This window comes from Carassius gibelio, chromosome A19, assembly GCF_023724105.1.
Source record: "Carassius gibelio isolate Cgi1373 ecotype wild population from Czech Republic chromosome A19, carGib1.2-hapl.c, whole genome shotgun sequence".
Taxonomy (NCBI): Eukaryota; Metazoa; Chordata; class Actinopteri; order Cypriniformes; family Cyprinidae; genus Carassius; species Carassius gibelio.
The window spans coordinates 24,300,147-24,322,319 of NC_068389.1; the positions used below are offsets into that span (position 1 = coordinate 24,300,147).

The 22,173-nt window shown below is 37.0% G+C and overlaps 1 protein-coding gene and 1 long non-coding RNA gene across 4 annotated transcripts in view; both read left to right on the forward strand.

Annotated features, from left to right (window-relative positions):
* The window catches only part of LOC127935480 (CMP-N-acetylneuraminate-beta-galactosamide-alpha-2,3-sialyltransferase 1), a 10,037-nt gene extending 3,520 nt beyond the window's left edge, over positions 1-6,517 (forward strand). For 2 of the 3 annotated variants that reach the window (XM_052533387.1, XM_052533388.1), the window contains exons 4-7: positions 1-55; positions 3,667-3,712; positions 5,958-6,077; positions 6,155-6,517. The exon at positions 1-55 is cut by the window's left edge and continues 125 nt beyond it. In XM_052533387.1, the coding sequence (XP_052389347.1) occupies positions 1-55; positions 3,667-3,712; positions 5,958-6,077; positions 6,155-6,319 (386 nt within the window). In that variant the 3' untranslated portion in view covers positions 6,320-6,517. The remainder of the gene's footprint in view (positions 56-3,666; positions 3,713-5,957; positions 6,078-6,154) is intronic. The other variant, XM_052533389.1, reaches the window with a different exon arrangement.
* A 2,789-nt stretch (positions 6,518-9,306) lies between these two features.
* Positions 9,307-13,364, forward strand: LOC127934848 (uncharacterized). Its single transcript, XR_008147915.1, has 3 exons — positions 9,307-11,074; positions 12,237-12,366; positions 12,599-13,364. It is a non-coding gene; the product is annotated as an uncharacterized LOC127934848 (long non-coding RNA).
* Positions 13,365-22,173: the final 8,809 nt, after the last annotated feature.

Here is a 22,173-nt window from a genome sequence, read left to right on the forward strand (position 1 = left end):
AGATTCTGGATATGGAGTGGCTCATCAGTGCCTTTACCACTAAGAACATCACACGGTGAGAATGGATGATTGAGCAAGGTTTCTCAAGTGGCTGATCTACACTCTTAAAAAATAAAGGCTCTTTATGGTATTGATGATTCCATTATCAAACTTTACATGGAGCTGTGTTGTTGATTTATTTGTTTTTGGGGATCCCAAAACCCCCCTTTTTGAACCTTTATTTTTACAGGGGATATCGGATGAAATTTTCACTTGTTTAGCTTTTTTTTTCCCATTTATTTAGGTTTCTTGTGTGTCTGCCAGCTCAGAAAAACTGCGAAGGAAACATGCAGCCAGTTTGTAATATGCTGTCTCAGTTTGAAATGGAGGCATCCAGCAAACGGTTTCAAATTACAGCCAGTTTTTAGATAACTAGCTATTTGAATAAGAAAACACCTCCAAGGAATATACAGAGTCCAGGGCAGCAATTTACATGTCTTGTCGACACGCCCCACTGTCAAGTTGATGCAGTCTTCACAGGAGATCTGTCTCTTAGTCTCTCATCTAGTTGACATGGTCTCGACTAAATAGGAAAAGGATCTGCTCACTGCAGTTGATTTTTATATTATAAGTAATATAAGTATTTTCAAATAATGTGAGTTTTTAGATCGCAGCGAACGTGAAGAAGTACAATGCTATATGAGCTTGCTCAAGTACTGAGGAGCTAAACCATTTAGTAAATACATTTTAAAGTAAATAATTTTAAAATCTATACAATGTTCAATAGGGAGCCAGAGCAGAGTTGACAAACTCTAGCTGCTGCATTTTGGTCTAGCTGAAGTTTGTTTATTAAGGATGCAGAACAACCACCCAGTAAAGCATTTCAATAATCTAACCTTGAGGTCATGAATGCATAAATTAACATTTCTGTATTTGACATTGGATGTAACTTGAAAAATGCAGTTTTACAAATGCTAGAAACATGTTTTTCAAAGGAAAGATTGCTATCAAATAGCACACTTAGGTTCATAACTTATGATGAAGAATTGATAGAGCAGCCAGTTAGACAGTGCTTTAGGTTACTACAAGTTGAGGTTTTTGGTCCAATAATTATAACCTCATTTTTATTTTATTTTTTCTGAATTAAGCAATAGGAAATTAATAGTCATCCAGCTTTGAGAATGAGCAGAAATGTTCCTTAGGGGATCTATAGTGGACTATCTGATGCAATACTGTACCTAATTGCTGCATGGTCAGAATTTGTTCTAACAGTATCTATCTTGGAAGTAAAGAAGTTTAATTACTGCTGTTTGGAAATGTCTGTAAAGAAAAGTCTTTATTTTTCATAAATTTAGCCACTGTATTGAATAAATGCTTGGGGTTGTGTTTGTTTTCTACGGAGCCCCGCACACGACATGCATGAAAAAATATTAGGCTTAATCGTGTGCATGATTTACTTATTTGCTCCCTCAGTGTACTATAACGTGCACCATTGCGTTCCTTCAATTTACTATTTTGTTAACTCGATTTATAAATTGTGTGACCGATTTATAAATTGTGTGACCAATTTACTAATTTTTTCCCTCAATTTGCTAAATTGTGTGCACGATTTAGCAAATCGAGGGAACACAAAAGTAAATCGAGGGAGCACAATAGTAATCTTGTGCACGTTTTAGTACATTGAGGGAATGCATTAGTAAATTGTGTGCACAATTTATTTTTACTGCATGTCATGTGCGGGGCTCCGTAGTTTTCTTCTAAGACAAACAAAAAAGAAAGCAGATCTAGCAGTTTTTAGATTAGATTGGATTAGATTCTACTTTTATTGTCAATATGCAGAGTAAAAGTACAGAGCTAATGAAATGCAGTTAGGATCTAACCAAAAGTGCACAAAATGTAAATGTATGTTCAGAATATAAATAGCAATGCAATGTAGGATTATATGTACATTGTGAACAGCAGCAACGTAAGAATGGTGGTAATAAATGGAGTATGTTCAGTGTACAGTGGTATTGTTAATATATTCTATGCACAATATCAGTAGTGCAATAATATTTTCATATAAAGCTTACTGTGCTTTAGATGGGGGGGGGGGTGCAAAACTTCTAGTTCGCCTGAAATCCACAATGATCTTCTTTGTCTACTGTTTCAGACCTACCACTGTGGTGTTATCTGCGAATTTGATTATGGCGTTGGAGCCATAAACAGGAACACAGTCATGGTTGAATAAGGAGTACAGAAGAGGGCTCAGTACACAGCCCTGTGGAACAGGGTGATGATGGAGGAGGAGGAGAAGTTATTTAACTTAACAGACTGAGGTCTGTTCGTCAGAAAATCTAGATTTTTTACTGTCCAGGTGGGTGAGGGTAGAGTGAAGTGTCGTAGAGATGGCGTCCTCTGTTGACCTATTGTGGCGATAGGCAAATTGGAATAGGTCTAGTGTAGCAGGGAGACAGGATTTCAAATGGGGTACAACCAGCCTCTGAAAAGCACTTGGCTATGATAGGAGTGAGTGCGACAGGACGAACGTCATTAAGGGCCAAGGTATTGGAGTGCTTTGGTAATGGCACGATGGTGGAGGGTTTGAAATTAGTGGGGACCAGGGACAGATTAAAAATGTCTGTGAAGACCTCAGCCAGCTGCTCCACACAGGCTTTAAGCACACAACCAGGTATTCGGTCAGGGACAGCTGCCTTCCATGCATTCACCTTACACCGAGTGGAGTAAACATCTGAGGTGAGAGGCAGTACATTGGGTGGAAGCTCAGCTTTGAGGGAGACCTTCTTATTATTTTGGTCAAAACGAGCAATAAAGTGATGGAGCTCGTCAATGAGGGAGGCAGAGCTGAGGGGAGACATGGTGCTGGGTGGTTTGTAGTCTGTGATAGTTTGTATGCCTTGCCACATATGCCAGGGATCCTCTGTTTATGTGTGAGTTTGGCCTGGCAGATACCCTTCCTCAGGTTGGCTCTGGATGAGCTGTTAGCCTCCCGGTCTCATACACGATACGCAATACTAGATAATGATATTGGATCATTCTGCATCACTCTGCTGCAGAATTTCAATGCCATTAACATCAATTCCATGTAACCGTATTGTCTGAAGTATGACACTGAGTAAGGTCCTGACACATTTTGTCTGACCCTTAGAGAGTGCAAAATGTATATAACACTAATCCCAATGCCTAATATTCATTAAGTCAAGATTAATCAGATGTTTATCTGAATTATATAAGTTTTTTTATTTGTTAAACAATTCAGTTGTTACCCTTAAATTGTTTTTGATTTTTTTTTTTTTTTGCTAGTTTGGGGAAAACACACAGTCTCTATATTATGATATGTAGGTGAAAGAGTACATGTGCTGAGAAATACCTGACTTCTGTGACTTGAGGCGGATAGCCGACAGTTGGTTTAGCCAGTTTGTCTGCCTCCTGACGTGAGCCCCAATTAGTCAAATACAAACGAGAAGACTATGTGCCATACGTTTTGTAGAAAACAAGTCGTTATTTTTGCTATTGTTATGCTGCTATTAAATTTAACATTTGGGTTGGTGATAAGGTTAAAATTGTTGTTCCAGGACATCAAAAGATGACCAAAAAATTCATCCTCTTGTGGAGATCATATCTTAATTGGGTGGTGGCTTATTATTCATGTATCTCTTCATTTTGCTCTTTTCTTGTCTTTTATAGCACTTACAAAAGAGTAAGGACAAGCATAAAAGCCAACAGACATAAGGTAAGTGAGAATTTAAAATTTTTAGCATGTGCACATGAAGGCCTTGGATTACCAGTGTCATTCATGCAACACATAACTTACATGCAAAATCCTGCCAAATGCCCTTGTTAAAAAAATCCCTAATTAGGACTGTCATCTTGCACAACATACACCTGGAGCTTGTTAAAGATGGGTGTTTTTGGAATCTGTGGGAGTGTTATTGAACTATTTCACACTTTTGCAAAACATTCTTTTAGACAGAACCAATTTTGTGCTTTATGAGAACTGTTGATTTTCAGGGCATTTCACAAGTGCCAGTATCCTATATACTCTACTGTACATGTTTAGAGTTTTTACATTATAAAAAAAAAAGAAAAAAAAACTACTTAAATGCATTTGTAATTATCTATTCATTAAAGAAAAAAACTTTAGTAGTAGTTTTATTACTATGAGCACATTGATTGTAAAGTCAACTTATTTACACATCATAAAAAATAATTGGTTATGGTTGATTCATAGAAACAAATTATCATTCAGTGAAAGAAAAAAAACAACGCTCTGGTCTTTTTAAGAAATGGAGCATACAAATTTACATTGACCTTACAAAAAGGTAAAAGATTTTGCATAATAAAAAAACTTATTGAATTAAAATTTTATGGGTTATGCAAAATGGCAATCTATTTCTGTATATAAATGTACATTCTCCCATACATAAGCAACGTTTAGTGCAAAATCAAAATTCCATTATATAATTTACATTTGCCATTTCCTGCACTAGTTGCAAAATTACAATTCAAACTTTGCCCGAATTCATTTAATATTTTTAACATGTCCAAGTAAAAACTGTTGCACATGTAGTTTAAGTCGATGTGGATTTGAAAATGCATTCCAAGCCGTCAACTTGTCAATCATTATATAAAGACAGGGCTCAACAAAAACATTCAACATTCACCAATCCTGGGTTTTAAGTACCATGAAAGTGGCTTGTGTTTTAGTGGAGTACATTGCCATAGTAAATTACACTGCACAGCAGGTGCTTCAGGGCAGGTTATGATCTTGGGTGGAAGATCTGATCAGGTGTGAGCAAAGTGACACATGTCTGACACACAAAAATGTCACTCCCCCAGTTTCTCTTTACCTAAATTCAAGGTCACGATATAAAAATGAACAAGAAAATTGTTTGGCTTTAATAATAATTACTTATAATGGTTATATATGATATCTATAATTATTTTGATTTATATTAATCCATAACTCACAAGCAATTATAGTTCAGATTCATATGCAAGTACCCCACAAACTCGGGATCAAATCCAGAGTTGACAAAGAAGGCTGATGTTCAGCATCATGGTACAAACAAAGTCGGATTGGAGTGGTTTGGTTTTGTCATCTCAAAACTATTCCTGTAACTCTGAATTTGTTCAACTACCATAATGTTACAGGCTCCAGACCTTTAAACCTGGTAACAAATGTGCTCCAAACAATACAATAACACCCCATGGAGAGCCTATTATAGTGTAACCTCATGATGACCTGATAGGACATCTCCCATGGAAAGCCAATGATACATTGACCTGATGCTGACAAACAGAAAGTGAAAATGTCGCAATCGTGTTGTTTTCTTCATGTTTTATCAGTAAAATGGTTTCTTTTTATTCAGCTCAGCTTATAGCTGGATGATTTTGTCCATATAAGGGATTTCCAGAATATCATAATTATTACTTCTGGTCCATTTTGAGCTTTCTGTGCGAGAGAGAAATAATAATAAACAAAAACGATATGAATAATGCAGTACTGACTGACATATAATTTAGTATAGAAACTATAAAATATATTTCCTGCCTTATTTTGTGATAAAGTTGGGAAAAAGGTGTTCGTAGTAGCCTTTAAAAAACAATCATAAAAAATAATGTTACTTCCACAGGTTACACACAGCAATATAAACAACAGCTGTGCAAGCTCTCTTCACGTTGTTCTAAAATAATACTAATAATAATAACTGTAATTAATAATAATAATAATAATAATAATAATAATAATAATGAATAATATGAGCATGCAAGCACACCACTCCGCTGAGAACTGTACCCGCTGTCGTTATTATCTGGTAGTGCGGTAAATTACTAAAGATGTCTTAAGTAATTTAGGCTAAATTATTATTCATTACGGTTACTAATATTTAGATAGGGTAGGAAGTGTCTTGCTTCAGAAACCTCCTTTAGTCATTGTACATAATGGTGATTATTAATGTGTGTTGTTATCATAGGTGATGATTCTACATCCAGCTTTCATCAAGTATGTCCATGAGACTTGGTTGCTGAAACGTGCCAAATATCCATCCACTGGCTTCCTCGCTATTATATTTGCCCTGCATGTCTGTGATCAGGTAAATCCCGCTCCCCTCCATTCTCGTTTTTATTTCCATATTATTGTATAGAAATGTTTCCTTCTTTTTTTGTCCAGGTTTCCACGTTTGGGTTTGGTGCAGACCAATATGGAAATTGGTACCACTACTTTGAGAAAACCTCACATAAAATTCGTACTGGTGCTCATAGTGGCAGCTTTGAATTCGACACCATGATGCAACTGTACTTGGAAAACAAAATTCAGGTGTACAGAGGGCGATAACTAACGGTATTGATATTAGTCAGGCAAGGCTTTAGTTCATAAAAAATAAAAACAACTTTTAAAGAAATTGTTTACCAAAGCATGAAAATCTTTCATCATTTACTCATCCTCATCTTGTTTCAAACATGTAAGAATTTCTCTTTTCTGTTTAAAAAAAAAAATTGTGTTATATTTAAAATAAAAGATTCTGTGAAAAAACAGTCTCTAAAGTCTGATGTGTAGGTGAAGAAGTCTCTGTGCTGAGAAATACCTGACTTCTGTGACTTGAGGCGGATAGCAGACGGTCGGTTTAGCCAGTTTGTCTGCGTCCTGACGTGGGCCCCAGTTAGTCAAGTACAAACTAGAAGACTATGTGCTGTACGTATTATCAGTGGTGGACAGTAACGGAGTAGCTTTACTTCGTTACTGTACTTAAGTAAATTTTTCAAGTATCTGTACTTTACTGGAGAAGTTTTATTTTGAGTAACTTTTACTTTTACTTCACTACATTCCAAACCATAAGATCGTACTTTTAACTTCACTACATTTCATAAAACATATCGTTACTCCCTATAATATATCACGTGCTCCGACACGCAGAAGCGGTGTCTGATTCATCATGAACGAACTGAGTCTTTTCAAAATAAACTTTAATCGGATCGCGAATCGCACCAAACGATTCGTTTACGAATTAGAATGATCCGATTGCAGCTGTTCTGGAGTCGACCACTCACTGATTCAAATGAACCGTTTAGTGCGAGTCTCCAGAAGTAAGAACCGGCAGATCTTGTGAGCGTGCGTGCGTCTGATGTTGCTAAAATTAAGTTATTAATGTCGAAATTTAGGATTGATTATTGTAACTGAAAATCATATTTAGGTCAAAATTGTCAGTTGTTTGTGAACTAAATCCGCTGTAAAGAGTGATCTGTTTAAGCCCACTGAAATGCTCCAGTGCAAACGATGCAGACACATCAATCAGCGTCTCTGTGTTTTAGGTTAAAAAATAAAATAACCTTAAACTAACAAAGATTAAATAAAATAACTCATGCATGTCCAAATTCCCCGCTACTGTAATATTAACAGTTTTATTAAAATGCTACCATGACGTCTGTTTTTATATTGTGTATCAACAGTAACGTTATACGTATATTGTTTGGATTAACTAGACGAGTAACGTTAGACAGACATGAATGTTTATTCATAACCGTACTGAAAATAAGTAAATATTGTAGCTGATGCTAAATGTCTAGCTAACAAGCTTGCTGGTGCTAACTTGAGGTAATTTTTATGAATAATGTCCAAATATTTTTATTCAACCACCTATATATATGTATATAGATTACATCTAGGGACAAAAGAAAGGATGTGATGTTCAGAACATGGTAACTACGGTAATTATCAAAGAGGGGAAGAGATGCACCCCGTTTGGCCAGGGGTGTTTTTACACCACAGACAAGGTTTGAGAAGGAAAAAATCATGAAAATATAATTATATTTTCCTTAAAATGTTCTTCCTAACTTCAGGCCTTATTATCATGTCATATATAACTGTGATGTTCTGTAAAACCACAAACTTTAAAACACTTTAAAACACAAGTCCATATCAGCAACAAAAATATATCTTATATATATATATATATATATATATATATATATATATAAAAGTGCTAATATAAAATTAAATTAGCCTATATAAAATTGCAAACATCTATCTTTGAGTACTTTTTTACTTAAGCACATAAAAAATTGAGTACTTTTGTTCTTTTACTTGAGTAAAATTGAAAAAGGAGTACTTTTACTGGAGTAATATTTTATTATACGTATCTGTACTTTTACTCAAGTTTATTTATTTAATTTTAACTTTTTATCCTGAATCCTGAAAAAAGTATCACAGATTCCAAAATAATATTTGGTAGCACAACTATTAATAGTTCTAATAATAAATCATCATATTTTCATGATTTCTAAAGATCATGTGACACTGAAGACTGGAGGAATGATGCTGAAAATACAGCAAATAGATTATATTTTAAAGGATATTAAAATAGAAACCATTATTTTATATATTTTATTTTGATAATTTAGAATTATTACTGAAATACAACCTTTTTTTGTTTCAAACAGTTAATTGAACAATAATAAATGAAGTACCTGAAGCTGATAATGAAGTAAATGTATAATAATTAGCAAAGATGATTAATTTAGCGCTGTAAATGCGCGTGTGAGGGGCGAAGACGCGCCGCAGAGCGTCAGACGCGCGTGAGGACCAAACACAGCAGAGAGGTAGGAAACTTCACTCCTCTTAGCGATTTATTTACTTCGGAGCCTGTTCGCGACTCAGTTGATTCAGATCGGCACTTCGGAGCCTGTTCGCGACTTGGTTGATTCAGATCGGCACTTCGGAGCATGTTCGCGACTCATTTGATTCAGATCGGCACTTCGGAGCCTGTTCGCGACTCGGTTGATTCAGATCGGGACTTCGGAGCCTGTTCGGGACTCGGTTGATTCAGATCGCCACTTCGGAGCCTGTTCGCGACTCGGTTGATTCAGATCGGGACTTCGGAGCCTGTTCGCAACTCGGTTGATTCAGATCGGGACTTCGGAGCCTGTTCAGATCGCCACTGCGGAGCATGTTCGCGACTCGGTTGATTCAGATCGGGACTTCGGAGCCTGTTCGCGACTCGGTTGATTCAGATCGGCACTTCGGAGCCTGTTCGCGACTCGGTTGATTCAGATCGGCACTTCGGAGCCTGTTCGCGACTCGGTTGATTCAGATCTGGACTTCGGAGCCTGTTCGCGACTCGGTTGATTCAGATCGGCACCTCGGAGCCTGTTCGCGACTCGGTTGATTCAGATCGGCACTTCGGAGCCTGTTCGCGACTCGGTTGATTCAGATCGGCACTTCGGAGCCTGTTCGCGACTCGGTTGATTCAGATCGGTACTTCGGAGCCTGTTCGCGACTCGGTTGATTCAGATCGGGACTTCGGATCATGTTCGTGACTCGGTTGATTCAGATCGGGACTTCGGAGCCTTTTCGCATCTCGGTTGATTCAGATCGGGACTTCGGAGCCTTTTCGCATCTCGGTTGATTCAGATCAGCACTTCGGAGCCTGTTCAGATCGCCACTTCGGAGCATGTTCGCAACTCGGTTGATTCAGATTGGGACATCGGAGCATGTTTGAGATTTTTTTTTAATTCACATCTGGACATCGAAGCAGGAAGTGTTTGTCAAACAGTTAATTGGTGATAAATGAATATTTGGACTTGAGGCTTTTTTTAACCTGTCGATTCAGCATGTACATGGGCCCACACACAAAGGTGGACACACTCTAGACTTAATCATCAGAAGAGCTCTAAACTTTTCATCCATTTGTTATTAAGGACGTTATTCATAACTGTACTGAAAATAAGCAAATATTGTAGCTGATGCTAAATGTCTACCTCCTATATATCATATATATATATATATAGAGAGAGATAGATAGATAGATAGATTACATCTGAGGAGAAAAGAAAGGATGTGATGTTCAGAACATGGTTACTACAGTAATTATCAAAGAGGGGAAGAGATGCACCCCGTTTGGCCAGGGGTGTTTTTACACCCCAGACAAGGTATAAGAAGGAAAAAATCATTATGAAAATATAATTATATTTTCCTTAAAATCTTCATATATAACTGTGATATTCTGTAAAACAACAAACTTTAAAATACTTTGTTCTTACTGGTGAAAATCAGATGGTCATCATCTCTGTTTTCTCTCAGGTACATCACAGTGTAAGCTTCACAGTGAACATTACTCTCGTCAGTGTAGTCCATATCAACAACAAAAATACATCTTGACTCCATATAGTGGTTATTTTGGGAAAAAATCCCAGGTATTTTGAGCAGTAGGATTATTTAAAAAATAATTTTTACTTAAGTACATAAAAAATTGAGTACTTTTGTACTTTCACTTGAGTAAAATTGAAAAAGGAGTACTTTTACTTTTACTGGAGTTATATTTTATTATACGTATCTGTACTTTTACTCAAGTACTTGATTTGTGTACTTCGTCCACCACTGCATATTATAGAATTCCTTGCCAATTTATGTTTTGAAAACATAGTCATTATTTTTGCTATTGTTATGCTGCTATTGGTGTAGAAATTCTAAATTTAGGGTTTGGGTTGGTGATAAGGTTAACATTATTTGTTTTGATATGTTTTTTTCAGGACAGCAAAAGATGACCAACAAATTCTTCCCTTTGTAGAACCTCAGTGAACAGACACACAAATAAACTACACAATCTGAACACCATTAATGATTAGCTAAAGGGGAACAATGTTCAGATTGTGTGGACCCGATCTTTGCAAGACTGTGAAATGAATGAAAAGATAGTATTTTGAATGGTGTGTGTTGTATGACATGTTATAAGAGTTATTAAACAAAAGCCTCCAAATATATTTCCCCATGTGATAAGTTGGAGCATCATGTTGGAATGCATGCTCCATCTTGCAACAAGACGATTGGAAGATCGTGTCGTGGGATGGACCAAATCCGCTTGGATAAAACCCCAATGCCGGAACTATTAAGTTCATGGCTTGAAATACCTATTTTAAGACGCTGCTAGCGTTCTTGTCATCCAGAACTCAAAACACTCAGAATCTTCAAAGTCTTGCAAACAGCGAAACCAGGCAACCAACCAATAACCAGGAGGGTTTTCTCAAAAGACGTCATCCAAATGGCAGATCTGCAACCAATCCAAGGCACGGGGATTCTCTTAGACGAGGATTTTCAGTAAGTTATTCATTTATTGAGTAGCTCAATAAATTCTTGTTTCATTTATAAAGAAGTATTGTCTTGTGTGGTGGATTAAACTTTGACCTTTTCAGAAAGGTCTGATTTCTCTTAGACGAGGATTTTCAGCGCAAATGCAAGTAAAACAAACAAACTTCATTTCTTGCTAAAATAAGTGCAAATTGATCTTAAGCAGTAAAGATGAGGCATATCTCTGCTTTTGTGATTTTCTTTGTGCGATCAAATGAATAACTTACTCCTGGGACTTCATTCAAATCCATTATCATCCTCTTCAGTAACCCTGTGTGTGTGTGTATGTATGTGTGTGTTCATTAGGTTTTAGATCCATGTAATAGAGTAGCTCAATAAATTCTTGTTTCATTTATAAAGAAGTATTGTCTTGTGTGGTGGATTAAACTTTGCCCAGATCCTGTGCTACCTAGCTTTCACCAGAGTGCACTCCACCCCTGAATCTTGGCACTACACCCACCACTCTTGGCACACTCTTACAGACTACATTTCCCATAATCCTTTGCCGGACTCATAATTACTAATTGCCTTCACCTGTCTCGCCCTCATCCACACACACCACTGGCTATTGTTTGCTTGTAGCATTTTTGAGTTCCTATGTTCTTTTTGTTGTTTTTTCCATGTGGTTCCTTGTCTTGTCTTTTGTGTTTGTTTGTTTTTTTTTTTATCTCTGGACTGTTTACTTGTTTTTCTGATTGTTTGACGCTGCCTTGACCTTTGCCTGTTTATTGGATAAATCTTTTGTCACATTCTGGATTGTACGCCCGCATTTGTATCCAACTCTGTGGTCATGCCTCCCAGCATTCCAAAAGGGATCTAATGTTCACTAAGCCAAGCTTTATCATTATGTTTTTTATTTGTTGAACATCAATTAAATTGTTATCCTTAAATAGTTTAGGACTCAGACACCACTATGTCACGTAACAGCAACAAAGACTGAACGATTGTCTTTTTATTAACTTAAATTACCATTGATTAATAAATGTATTGTTCCATGTTCTTATGTATACTACATACAAGGTTTACACGCATAGTCAAAGTCTTCTCTATTTTAGTGTATCACCGCAGCATGAAGGCAGCCACAATTTGAACACAACTTCAAATGCACCCTCTGTTTTTTCTGCAAATTAAGGATACATCCGATAGATCCCTCGCAGTCTATCCTATGCCAGAATTCATAGCACACCAGTGGTGACGGGACTTTTATTCAAACAAATTAGTGGGTGATGGTTCTGTGGAGGCCAATGGATACACTTAGAAATGTAAGTTCAATTCAATTCAAGTTAATTTGTATAGTGCTTTTTACAATATAAATCGTTACAAAGCAACTTTACAGAAAATTGTTTCTAAAATATTTAATAGTACAGGATTTTTAGAAAAAAATGATATAAGACGTAGTCAGCCAGACGATGAACATTATTAATATTATTAATAATTATTATATGATGCAGTCACACTTGTAGCAATATTTGTTAGTTTTGTTTGTTGATTCAGGGTTCGCATCATCTGGGTTCCTCTGAGGGTCAGCATCATCTCTTCTCAGGTGTTCTGGATCCAGACTGGAGCTTGTGTAAATCCTTGTTACCACGAGATGTAAATCCCGTGGCAAAACATAGAAACAAATAGAGACATCATTAGCATAGCTGCTGATCCAACAAAGTAGAATTAATTAGTTTAACCCAAGGTAAAGAATAAGAGTGTGCATTTGATCAGATGCAACTACACTCACAATTTAAGAGATACATTATTCGATTGTTGGGCGAAAGAGATGCGTTTTTAATCTAGATTTAGACAGAGAGAGTGTGTCTGAACCCCGAACATTATCAGGAAGGCTATTCCAGAGTTTGGGAGCCAAATGTGTAAAGCTCTACTCTAAGTATTGTGTTTTAATTTACTCGTATAGCTAGTGAAACAAATGTTAAGAGTCAGGGATCTTAAAAAATGTGAATAGATTCATTTATTAGCTGGTCGGAGTCAAAAGTTATTGTATTTATTAAATTGAGAGCTGAATTTGATGATTCCTGTTCTTGAGACAAAAACTCAGCAATTGTGCATTGGAGGAAAGGCATTACCTATCTGTAATATTTCCACTAGGACCTCTTGGGTTCACAACAATTAACCCTCACCCATATATAATGCCCACAACAATAAGATGAGTACTGTAGGCTACTTAATAAACAGACTAGTCTTTCAGTCATTTTCATTTTATTTGTAACTTTTATTTTATTATTTATTTATTTTGTAACAAAATATTTCCACAAAGGTCAAATTTGATGATCCAGGAATATGATTTCTGAAGTATTTTGTTTGTAGGTTAAACGGCTGTTATATTTTCTAGCCTTAAGATTGCAGCCCTATTAAGGAAAACTGACCATTAGAGCTCTTTTGCCTCAAGAATGGTGTATGCTAACTCCCGGTGATAGTAGAAAATGCATACTGGCCCAGAGCATCTCTCTGTATAGAGAAAAATGTTGGGCAATGAGAGTTGTCTTCCGAGGCGAAGAGGTCAACCTCTGCCTTCCCAAAGACCGCCCAAATTCGCTGTACCGTCTGAGGATGTAGCTTCCAATTGCCCGGGGCTACTTTGCCTCTGGACAGCATGTCCACTCCCAGGTTCATCTTGCCTTACATATGAACTGCCCTTAGCGAGAGGAGTTCCTTCTGGGTCCGGAGAAGTAGGTGACCAACCAATCTGTATAAGGCTTGAGACCTGAGACCTCCTTGTTGATTGATATAAGACACAACTGTCATGTTGTCCAAATGGACCACGACGTGGTGGCATTTGTTAGCTGGAAGGAAGGAATTCAAGAAGACCACCAACATTTCCAAGGCAATTGATATGTAGGCATCGCTGCTGATCTGTCTAGGAGCTGAATGCCGTATTGCCCTCTAACAGCGTGCCCCACCTGGAGCTGGATGCATCTGTTGTGATCACTTTCCTTCTGGGGGCCACACCCATCCCCACACCTGTCTGAAACAGGTGGATGATCCTCCAGGGGGCCACAGCTTCGATACAGCAGTGATCAACCGCCAAGCATGGGTGGGGACTCTGGCTTTTAGCCAAAATTGGAGGGGTTGCATTTGGAGCAGACCCAGTGTAGTTACAGAGGCGGCCAAGCAGTCTCTAAAAAACCTTCAGGGGGTGTGTCGTCCCCGGTTTGAGGGAAGCCATCAATCACTGTAATGTCAGGGATCAATCCGGTGAGATCTATGCCCATATAAGGTTGGAGTCTAGAACCGTTCCCAGAAAGACAGTTCATCATCTGGGCAACAACTGGCTCTTGCACGGGTTGAGGACCAACCCTAGGCACTCTAAGTGACTGAGCAGCAGCTCTTTGTGAACGTGCAGTTTTCTTCCTGATCTGGCTAGAACAAGCCAATCGTCAAGGTAGTTCAATACACAGATTCCCATCTGCCTGAGAGTGGACACTGAAAATGAAACTCCATATCTCAGAGGTGTTTGAAGAGGTGAGGAATGAAGGCGAGCTGTTTTGGGGGGCATTCCGGCGCTGAGCTGACGTGTCACTGCCCGGGCCCGCTGGAAAAGATCTGCTGCCCAGCTGTTTTTTCCTTTTAGCCTTTTTTTCTCTTGATGAAACAAAGCTACCCTACATCGCCGCCTCAGCTTCATCCTTGGTGGTGAGTAGAGCTAGTTTTGCATCCACTGCTTCTTTTTGCAGAAGAGTCAGCGAAGAGATGATCCTTGTGGCTGAAGGAGAATAATCTGATGAATGGCACTACAAGCCGGTTTATATAGCGGTCGATCACACTGTCAATTCGCAATCGCCTTAGGAGTAGCCGATCCATAAGTGATAGCATTCCAATTCCCTTACACTCCTTGAGTTCTCTCCATTGCTGAAAAGCTGCTCCAGTATTTACACAGTCTTGCCTTATCGTAACCCTTCATTTTAATGTTTTAATGTTTCATTTTAAAAACTTTTCCTCTTTTTATTCTTTTTTTTTTTTATATCTGCCATCCCATCAAAACCATAAAAAATCTATTTGAAATGGTAGACCATCCGGGGACTTCTGGCATACTCTTTTCAACATACTAAGCTTTGAGAAATACTTATTTTAATCTCACATACTATTTAGGATGGATAGTATGAACATTGGGATACAGGGACTGTTTATGTTGTTGTTTTATTATGTTTCATCCGTGAGGGACTGTTGCTTTTACTTTCATTTTCTGTTTATTTGATTATTAGTTTTGTTTAAATGTTCGCCCGTTCCGACCTCCTGAGTTACTGACACCATTTCTGAGTAGCTGTCAAACATTGTTTTTTGAAGCTCTTCATTTAGCTCAATTATGCTTTTGTTTATGAGTTTCACAAGCTTTAAAGTCAGTGGAAAAACTCCCTCGAACATATCATGCATTATGTATGGGGTCAACCCTCAATTGTAATTTGAGGGTTGGGGTGTTTTGTTCTACAGAGTAATTTTATTCTGTATACAGTACATATTTTGTATGTCTTCCCAACCACTAGTCAGGTTGTCCACCCCTCTTTCTGTATTTATTTTGATACCACTTGTGGAAACATATTCTCTGTTTTCAATATATATATTATAACATACCAAAACAGGAAGTTCTAGGGAGTGGGTGCCCTCTTTTTTATTTTTATATTGTAGCTAGAAGGGGTACAGCTACAGGATACCAACAATAAATAATTTTTTCTACATATTAGATTGTGTTTTATTATAGCCTAAACCTACCCCAACCCTAAACGTACACTTACAGTAATGCAGATACATTCAATATTGGTGTTCAGCATGAGAAAAGGGACGCAATATTGATGTGCACATGTGCAGTAAACCCTGGTATGTAGGATAAAATGACAATGTGTCTTGTGCGTTCAGCAACCTTGTTTCACTTCGAGAGATTTTAGCCTCACCCTGTATAAGCTCATTCATTGTCTTATTTTCAATGTCTCCACCTTGACTGCCTCAAAGCCTCTCTCAAACGGCTGGCTATGTTTACAAATCCAACACTTGTCAACAAGAATGATTAATTGTCAGTTTAGAGTTTGTTATCCACATGGTCTAGCATTAAATTCAGGACAAACTGCATTCCATTTAGCTTTAATAAGGAATGCTTCTTTGATGCCTAAAATAAAGGACGATTCCATATTAAAGTGAGTCAAGCCTTTGTACTGTAATGTTTGTAATGACAAACTTAAAAACATAGAAAGTGTTCCATTATTTACATCTGTGGATATCAGATTTCCTGTCTCTAAATGGCAACTAAAACCAAAGATTACTGTGGTTGGTCCTATCAGATGGATTTAATGTCAATAGTAAAATGTGTGTCTTTGTGAGACAAAGGTTAGAGGAATTGAAATAAGAGACACGGAACGTTTAAATGATCATAGATAAATGTTCAGGGTAAATATCAATGTAATTGATCCGTTTGATGGATATTTGCCATGTTTCTGCAGCCAGCTCTCATTAGATGTATTTTATGAATTCAGGATGGATGACCATCACTTCAAAGAACAATCAAAACAATATATAATTCACCTCAGAAGATTCTGACATAATCATGCATATTTGTTCAGGAAAAACTATACAGAACAGTATCCGAAAGCCGAAAGTTATAAACTGATTGATAGATATGATTTTCACCTAGTCTCTGTCAGTGTTTACTGTAGGTCTCATCTAATGTAAGTGCTGAAGTACACACAGTTCTAAAATATAGATGGCAAACTTAGTTCGTCTAGTGTTCCACAAAAGATCTGAGGATTAGATAATAATTATATAGAAATACAATATTCCTGGCCAAGATGAACTTAATCCCTTTCAATTCTAGAATTCAACATATTATTGAAACATATTTTATAAAGAAGCAGAAATGCGCATAATAATAATAAGCATTTTAAAATGAATGTAATTTTTACATTTTTTAATATCTAAGAGAATTTCATGAGTATCTTTTTTTTTTTTTTTTTTTTTAAAGAACACGTTGAAAAATAAATGTTGTTGTGTGCTGCCACCAGGTGTTCAACAATCACAACTTCATAAGAGAGAGAGAGAGAGAGAGAGAGAGAGAGTCATGAAATCATGGAGTTTTTATATATTTCATTACGATATTTGATAAACAAGTTCTCTTAAAGTGGTTTAAAGTTATAAATTAGACTTCTTAATCTAGAGATATTAAAAGGAGTGGCCACTTACAATTTGTAAATTGGGGTAGTTGGGGTACGAGTGGTTATGAAAGAATCAATGAAACGCATTTGTCTGTTTCACTACGTGTCGAATCGCGTTTGCGGAAAGCGCTTGAGAAACTCTCTTCCGCCGCTGGGTATATGCTTTCAATTCGTTTTTTTTTTTTTTTTTTTTTTTTTTATTTCGAGCAAGACTGTAACTACGACATTCACAGTACATGACAGCGCACCGCATTAAAAAATATATATAATTATTTTTTATAAATTCAAAAACGAAAGTAAAATTAAATCTTTGAGATCAAGGGGGCCCCTGGTGTTGCGTATTTTGCTTATAGGCAGGATATCGGCTCTACGGAACAAAATGTGGGATGATTCTGCCGTCTCACGCGTTTAGCTATCCGCAATGTTTGACCAAAGTCAGGTTACTGATGTGCATATAAACGGGGAAAACTGATTATAATAAGCTGATATTTGTGAGTTATTAATAAAATCTTAAAGTCATGGACATTTCTATAGTAAATAATTTTTTTCTAAGCTCAGCTGTAAAATATAAATTTGTGTTGTTCTTTGTAAGAGCAATCTCTATAAAAAAAAGTAATTAACAACAACAACAAAAAACTAGACTGGCTAGCTGGTAAAGTAATCGTAATTATTATTCGTAAATTGTTATTATTGTTATTATTATTATTATCAATTGTAGATATTATTGCGCAGTTAGCTATATTTCTAAACATGATTAGTTGGGATACCGTGTCACCAGTGATTCTGTTTATCATTGCAACAACAAACAATTGACAAAAGAATAGACTTGTCTGCAGAAACTGAATCATGTCAAGTGGATCATGTTTATTTTAGGAAGTATTAGAACACAGTTTCTTTAAACATGAAAATACGGAAAAACAACTGAAGCACTTTTTCATTTTTAAGATTAAGATCTCTAAAGAGTTAGCTATTTATTTCTGCTTAGGGTTCTGCATTCACTTAGCTACGGGGTACAATAAAGCAAGGCTTTATTTATTTTTTTACCTTCAAATATCAGTTTCACAGTGACTTCTAATAAGCTGAATGCTGGTTTCTGTCCCCTTCAAATGACTGTTCTATTGAACAACAGCAAATGCACCTGCAGCCAATTTATGGGGAGGCTTCACTACGCTGAATAAACGGCTTTTGTTGGAAAACAGCTTATTTAATAAATCGACAATAATCTACAACATGTTTGCCATTAAACATTCAGGTTAGATCGATCTATTTTTAGCGTAGCCTATGCACCGAAAATGGCTGAAGATTCACGGGTTGCAACGAGAATATCCAGGGAACTCACGATCTAATGGTAAATTTGGAATTTGTGATCTCCCACTCACAATATCTTTGGTACAGCTAGCCACTGAAATTAGTTCCATTCACTTAACTCCAGAGGTCTCCAAAAACGCACAAAAACAAAACAAGAACGCCGTTCAGCATAAAGAGATGAGTGCTTGCAGTACTTTAGAGGGGGGAAAAATCTCTTTGCAAATTATGCAATGTTGGAGAAGTGTGAAAAAAAACTCACTGGATGCACTCCTTTTTCGTTTTAATGTTTAATCCCATAATTGTCAATAAACAATGTCCCTGTATGTTTCACGTTAGCTACTGAAGAGTAAAAAAAATGCTATTTGAACATTAAAGAGCCAGTTAGATGAAAATTTTAAGCTTCCTATCACTGTTTATAAGTCCTGTACAATAGGTTTAAATCCATCCAAGGTTAAAAAATATTGTCATTTTGTCAAAATATTATTTTAAAATTACCTCAATTCTCAGAGATCCCCAAACGGTTCGTGCGAAGCTGTTCAAAAGATTCAGTTTCCTTAAACCCCACCTTTCGGTAGCATACTGTGTTCTGATTGGTCAACTAACATAGTCAGGTTTGATTGGTTGTTCCGCACACAACTTCTTTTTGGGGTGAATTATGTCTTATTCCTCTCATCGCGAAGCAAACAGTAAAATAAAAAACTTGAACAGTCTTGCTGCTTTTTCTTCTGTGTGGGTGTATTCAAGCCGTGCTTCAGTTTGAATCTGAATAGCGCGGGGGCGTGGTCACATTAGATATAATGAACGGAGACATGAAAAACGGACATTGCGTTGTTTTCATATGGATTACTTTATCACAGAATATATGTTAGCAGCACTTATTTAGTTTTAAAGAAGACATGTCAAGCTTTCTATAGATATCTCTCTCATGTATCTTATACATCATATACCGACATGTGTACCTGTCCTTTCGTTCATCAATGAGAGCTCTAGATCTCGTTCATATGAAACTCGCTCAGTGTGGATGGCAACTCTGGAAAACTCTTCATTAATGAGAGTAAACCGAGAATGATTTGTTCGCCTGAAAGATTCGTAAAAAAAAAAACAAAAAAACGATTCTTTCACGAACGACACATCACTACAACGCACGGTCTTCGCCGCTAGTGGAGGCAGCATCGAACTGCGCCACGGCCGGAAAAGCGAGAGAGGCTTGCTGCGGTGAGACGGGCTGGTTGAATGCCTGCTGCTGGTGCGATCCAGCATTATAAGAGAGCCCGGTCTTGGCGCGACAATCGTGTTGTCTAGTGAGGCGAGCTCGGGGATTTCTTTTGGCAACAATATGTGGCTTGGCAAGAAGAGCAGCTGACGCGATGAAGCTTTTTGGTGTTCAGCGGCCGTGTTTGGCAGGGTAGGAGTGATCATGGGTCCAGCAAAAAAGTGGCAGATCTGAAAAATCCCCGGTTTAGATATCTTAGTCGAAAGGAAAATTGAGCCTGTGATAAGATGACAGACAGAGCGAACAGAATGCTGACAAACCGTCCATGCCGAAAAACTGACCTTGGACCGCAGAAAACACAGTTGACCAACACAAGCAGATGACATGGCACCGCAAACCATCACTGACTGTGGAAACTTTACACTAGACCTCAGGCAACATGGATTGTGTGCCTCTACTTCATAATTTACTTTCATCAGAGAACATAACTTTGGACCACTCAGCAGCAGTCCAGTCCTTTTTGAAGCGAGATGCTTCTGACGCTGTCTTTTGTTCAAGAGTGGCTTGACACAAGGAATGCAACAGCTGAAACCCATGTCTTGCATACATCTGTGCGTAGTGATTCTTAAAGCCCTCCTTGTGCAAGGTGTCAATGGTCGTCTTTTGGACAACTGTCAAGTCAGCATTTTTCCCCATGATTGTGTAGCCTACAGGACTAGAATGAGACAGATTAAAGGCCTTTTGAGTAAATTAGCTGGTTAGAGTGGGGCACCAGGTGTTTTTAATATTGAACCTTTTCACAATATTCTAATTTTCTGAGATACTGAATTTGGGATTTTCCTTAGTTATCAGTTACAATCATCAAAATTAAAAGAAATAAACATTTGAAATAAATCAGTCTGTGTGTAATGAATGAATATAATATACAAGTTTTTGAATGGAATTAGTTAAATAAATGGACTTTTTGATTATATTCAAATTATATGCCCAGCACCTGTAGTTACACAATTTATGTCAAGTGTGTATTTTTGTTATTTTTAACAGACCTTATATGCAGTAAAAACACTGCAAACTCACAAGTAGGTTGTACAGAATTTATTAACTTGCAAAAAAAAAAAAAAAAGTAAACAATCAAATTAACAATGTTTATTGAATGAAAAAATGCCTTGAATTAATGGATAATCAAGTTTTTACTTTGCATTTTTTTTAAAGGTTGCAGGTTTGTGTCTCAATTCCTGCAGGGATTGTCAGTGGGGGGATTGGAAAAACCAATGCCTTCTTCTATGCCCTATGCTCTTTTACGAGCACAAATTATGGAGTATGGGTCATCACACATCACTCCACTTTACTTCTCTGTCAAGTAAATAACTCTATATAAGTATTTCAGTGGATATTCCTTTAAGGGGAACCATAACAAGTAGCAAGCTAATGTTGGTATGACTATCATTTTCACTGCCGAGTAAAATACACTGTGAAGGTCCACAAAAGTATGAAAGAGGTTATCAGAATAGTCCATCATCAGTGGTTCATCCGCAATGTTATGAAGCGACAAGAATACTTTTTGTACATAAAGAAAACATTAATAAAGAATTTATTCAACAATTTATCTCCTCTGTGTCTATCCATATCAGTGTAAATAAATAAATTCACAAGAGCAAGTATATTGTTTGCACATGTTTATTTACATTTAAAGGCAAAATAACAAAAATAATAAGAACACAATTATAGATCTGGAACTTCTTCAAGTGTGTCTACATATCATTTATTAATTGCAATGTCTTCTGGTCCATCCTTTCCTTAGGAAGGTGTGCTAAATACTGATTAATGTAACATAAAAATACTATATTAATATATTTTGCTATTGTATTGTGGAGTGACACTTTCATTAACTTTTCTATACTCCTCAGATTATATAATGGTAAATATTACATCATAGCACAACAACAGTGATCAGCAACTATGTTTAGCCTAATACTTACAATAGAAATAATAAGCACATAGTTCATATCACAGTTTTGGAGGTAATAATTGGATTATCCTTCATCTGAAATGTGTGTCTTTTCAATATGAAATGCGAGGCAAATGTTGGATCGTAGTAATTAGGAACCACAGTTTCCACAAATGCCTTCACTTGATTGGGATGTTCTCTTTTATTCTGGACGGAAAGGGCAGGGAGTGTACATCGAGCGTATTTTGCAGTATTAAACACCTATTTATACCGATTTGTTCAGGGCAGGCTTCGAAAATTCTTCAAAAAGAACACAAAGAATGACCTTCTAACAGGCTGCCATAATTCAATATGGTCTTTAACGCACCATCGTTTCCGTTTAAAACCGTGTTCAGCAGTTATGTGTTGAACGTAACAAATAGCTAATAGAACATTATTTTCTTGTGTGAATGGCCTG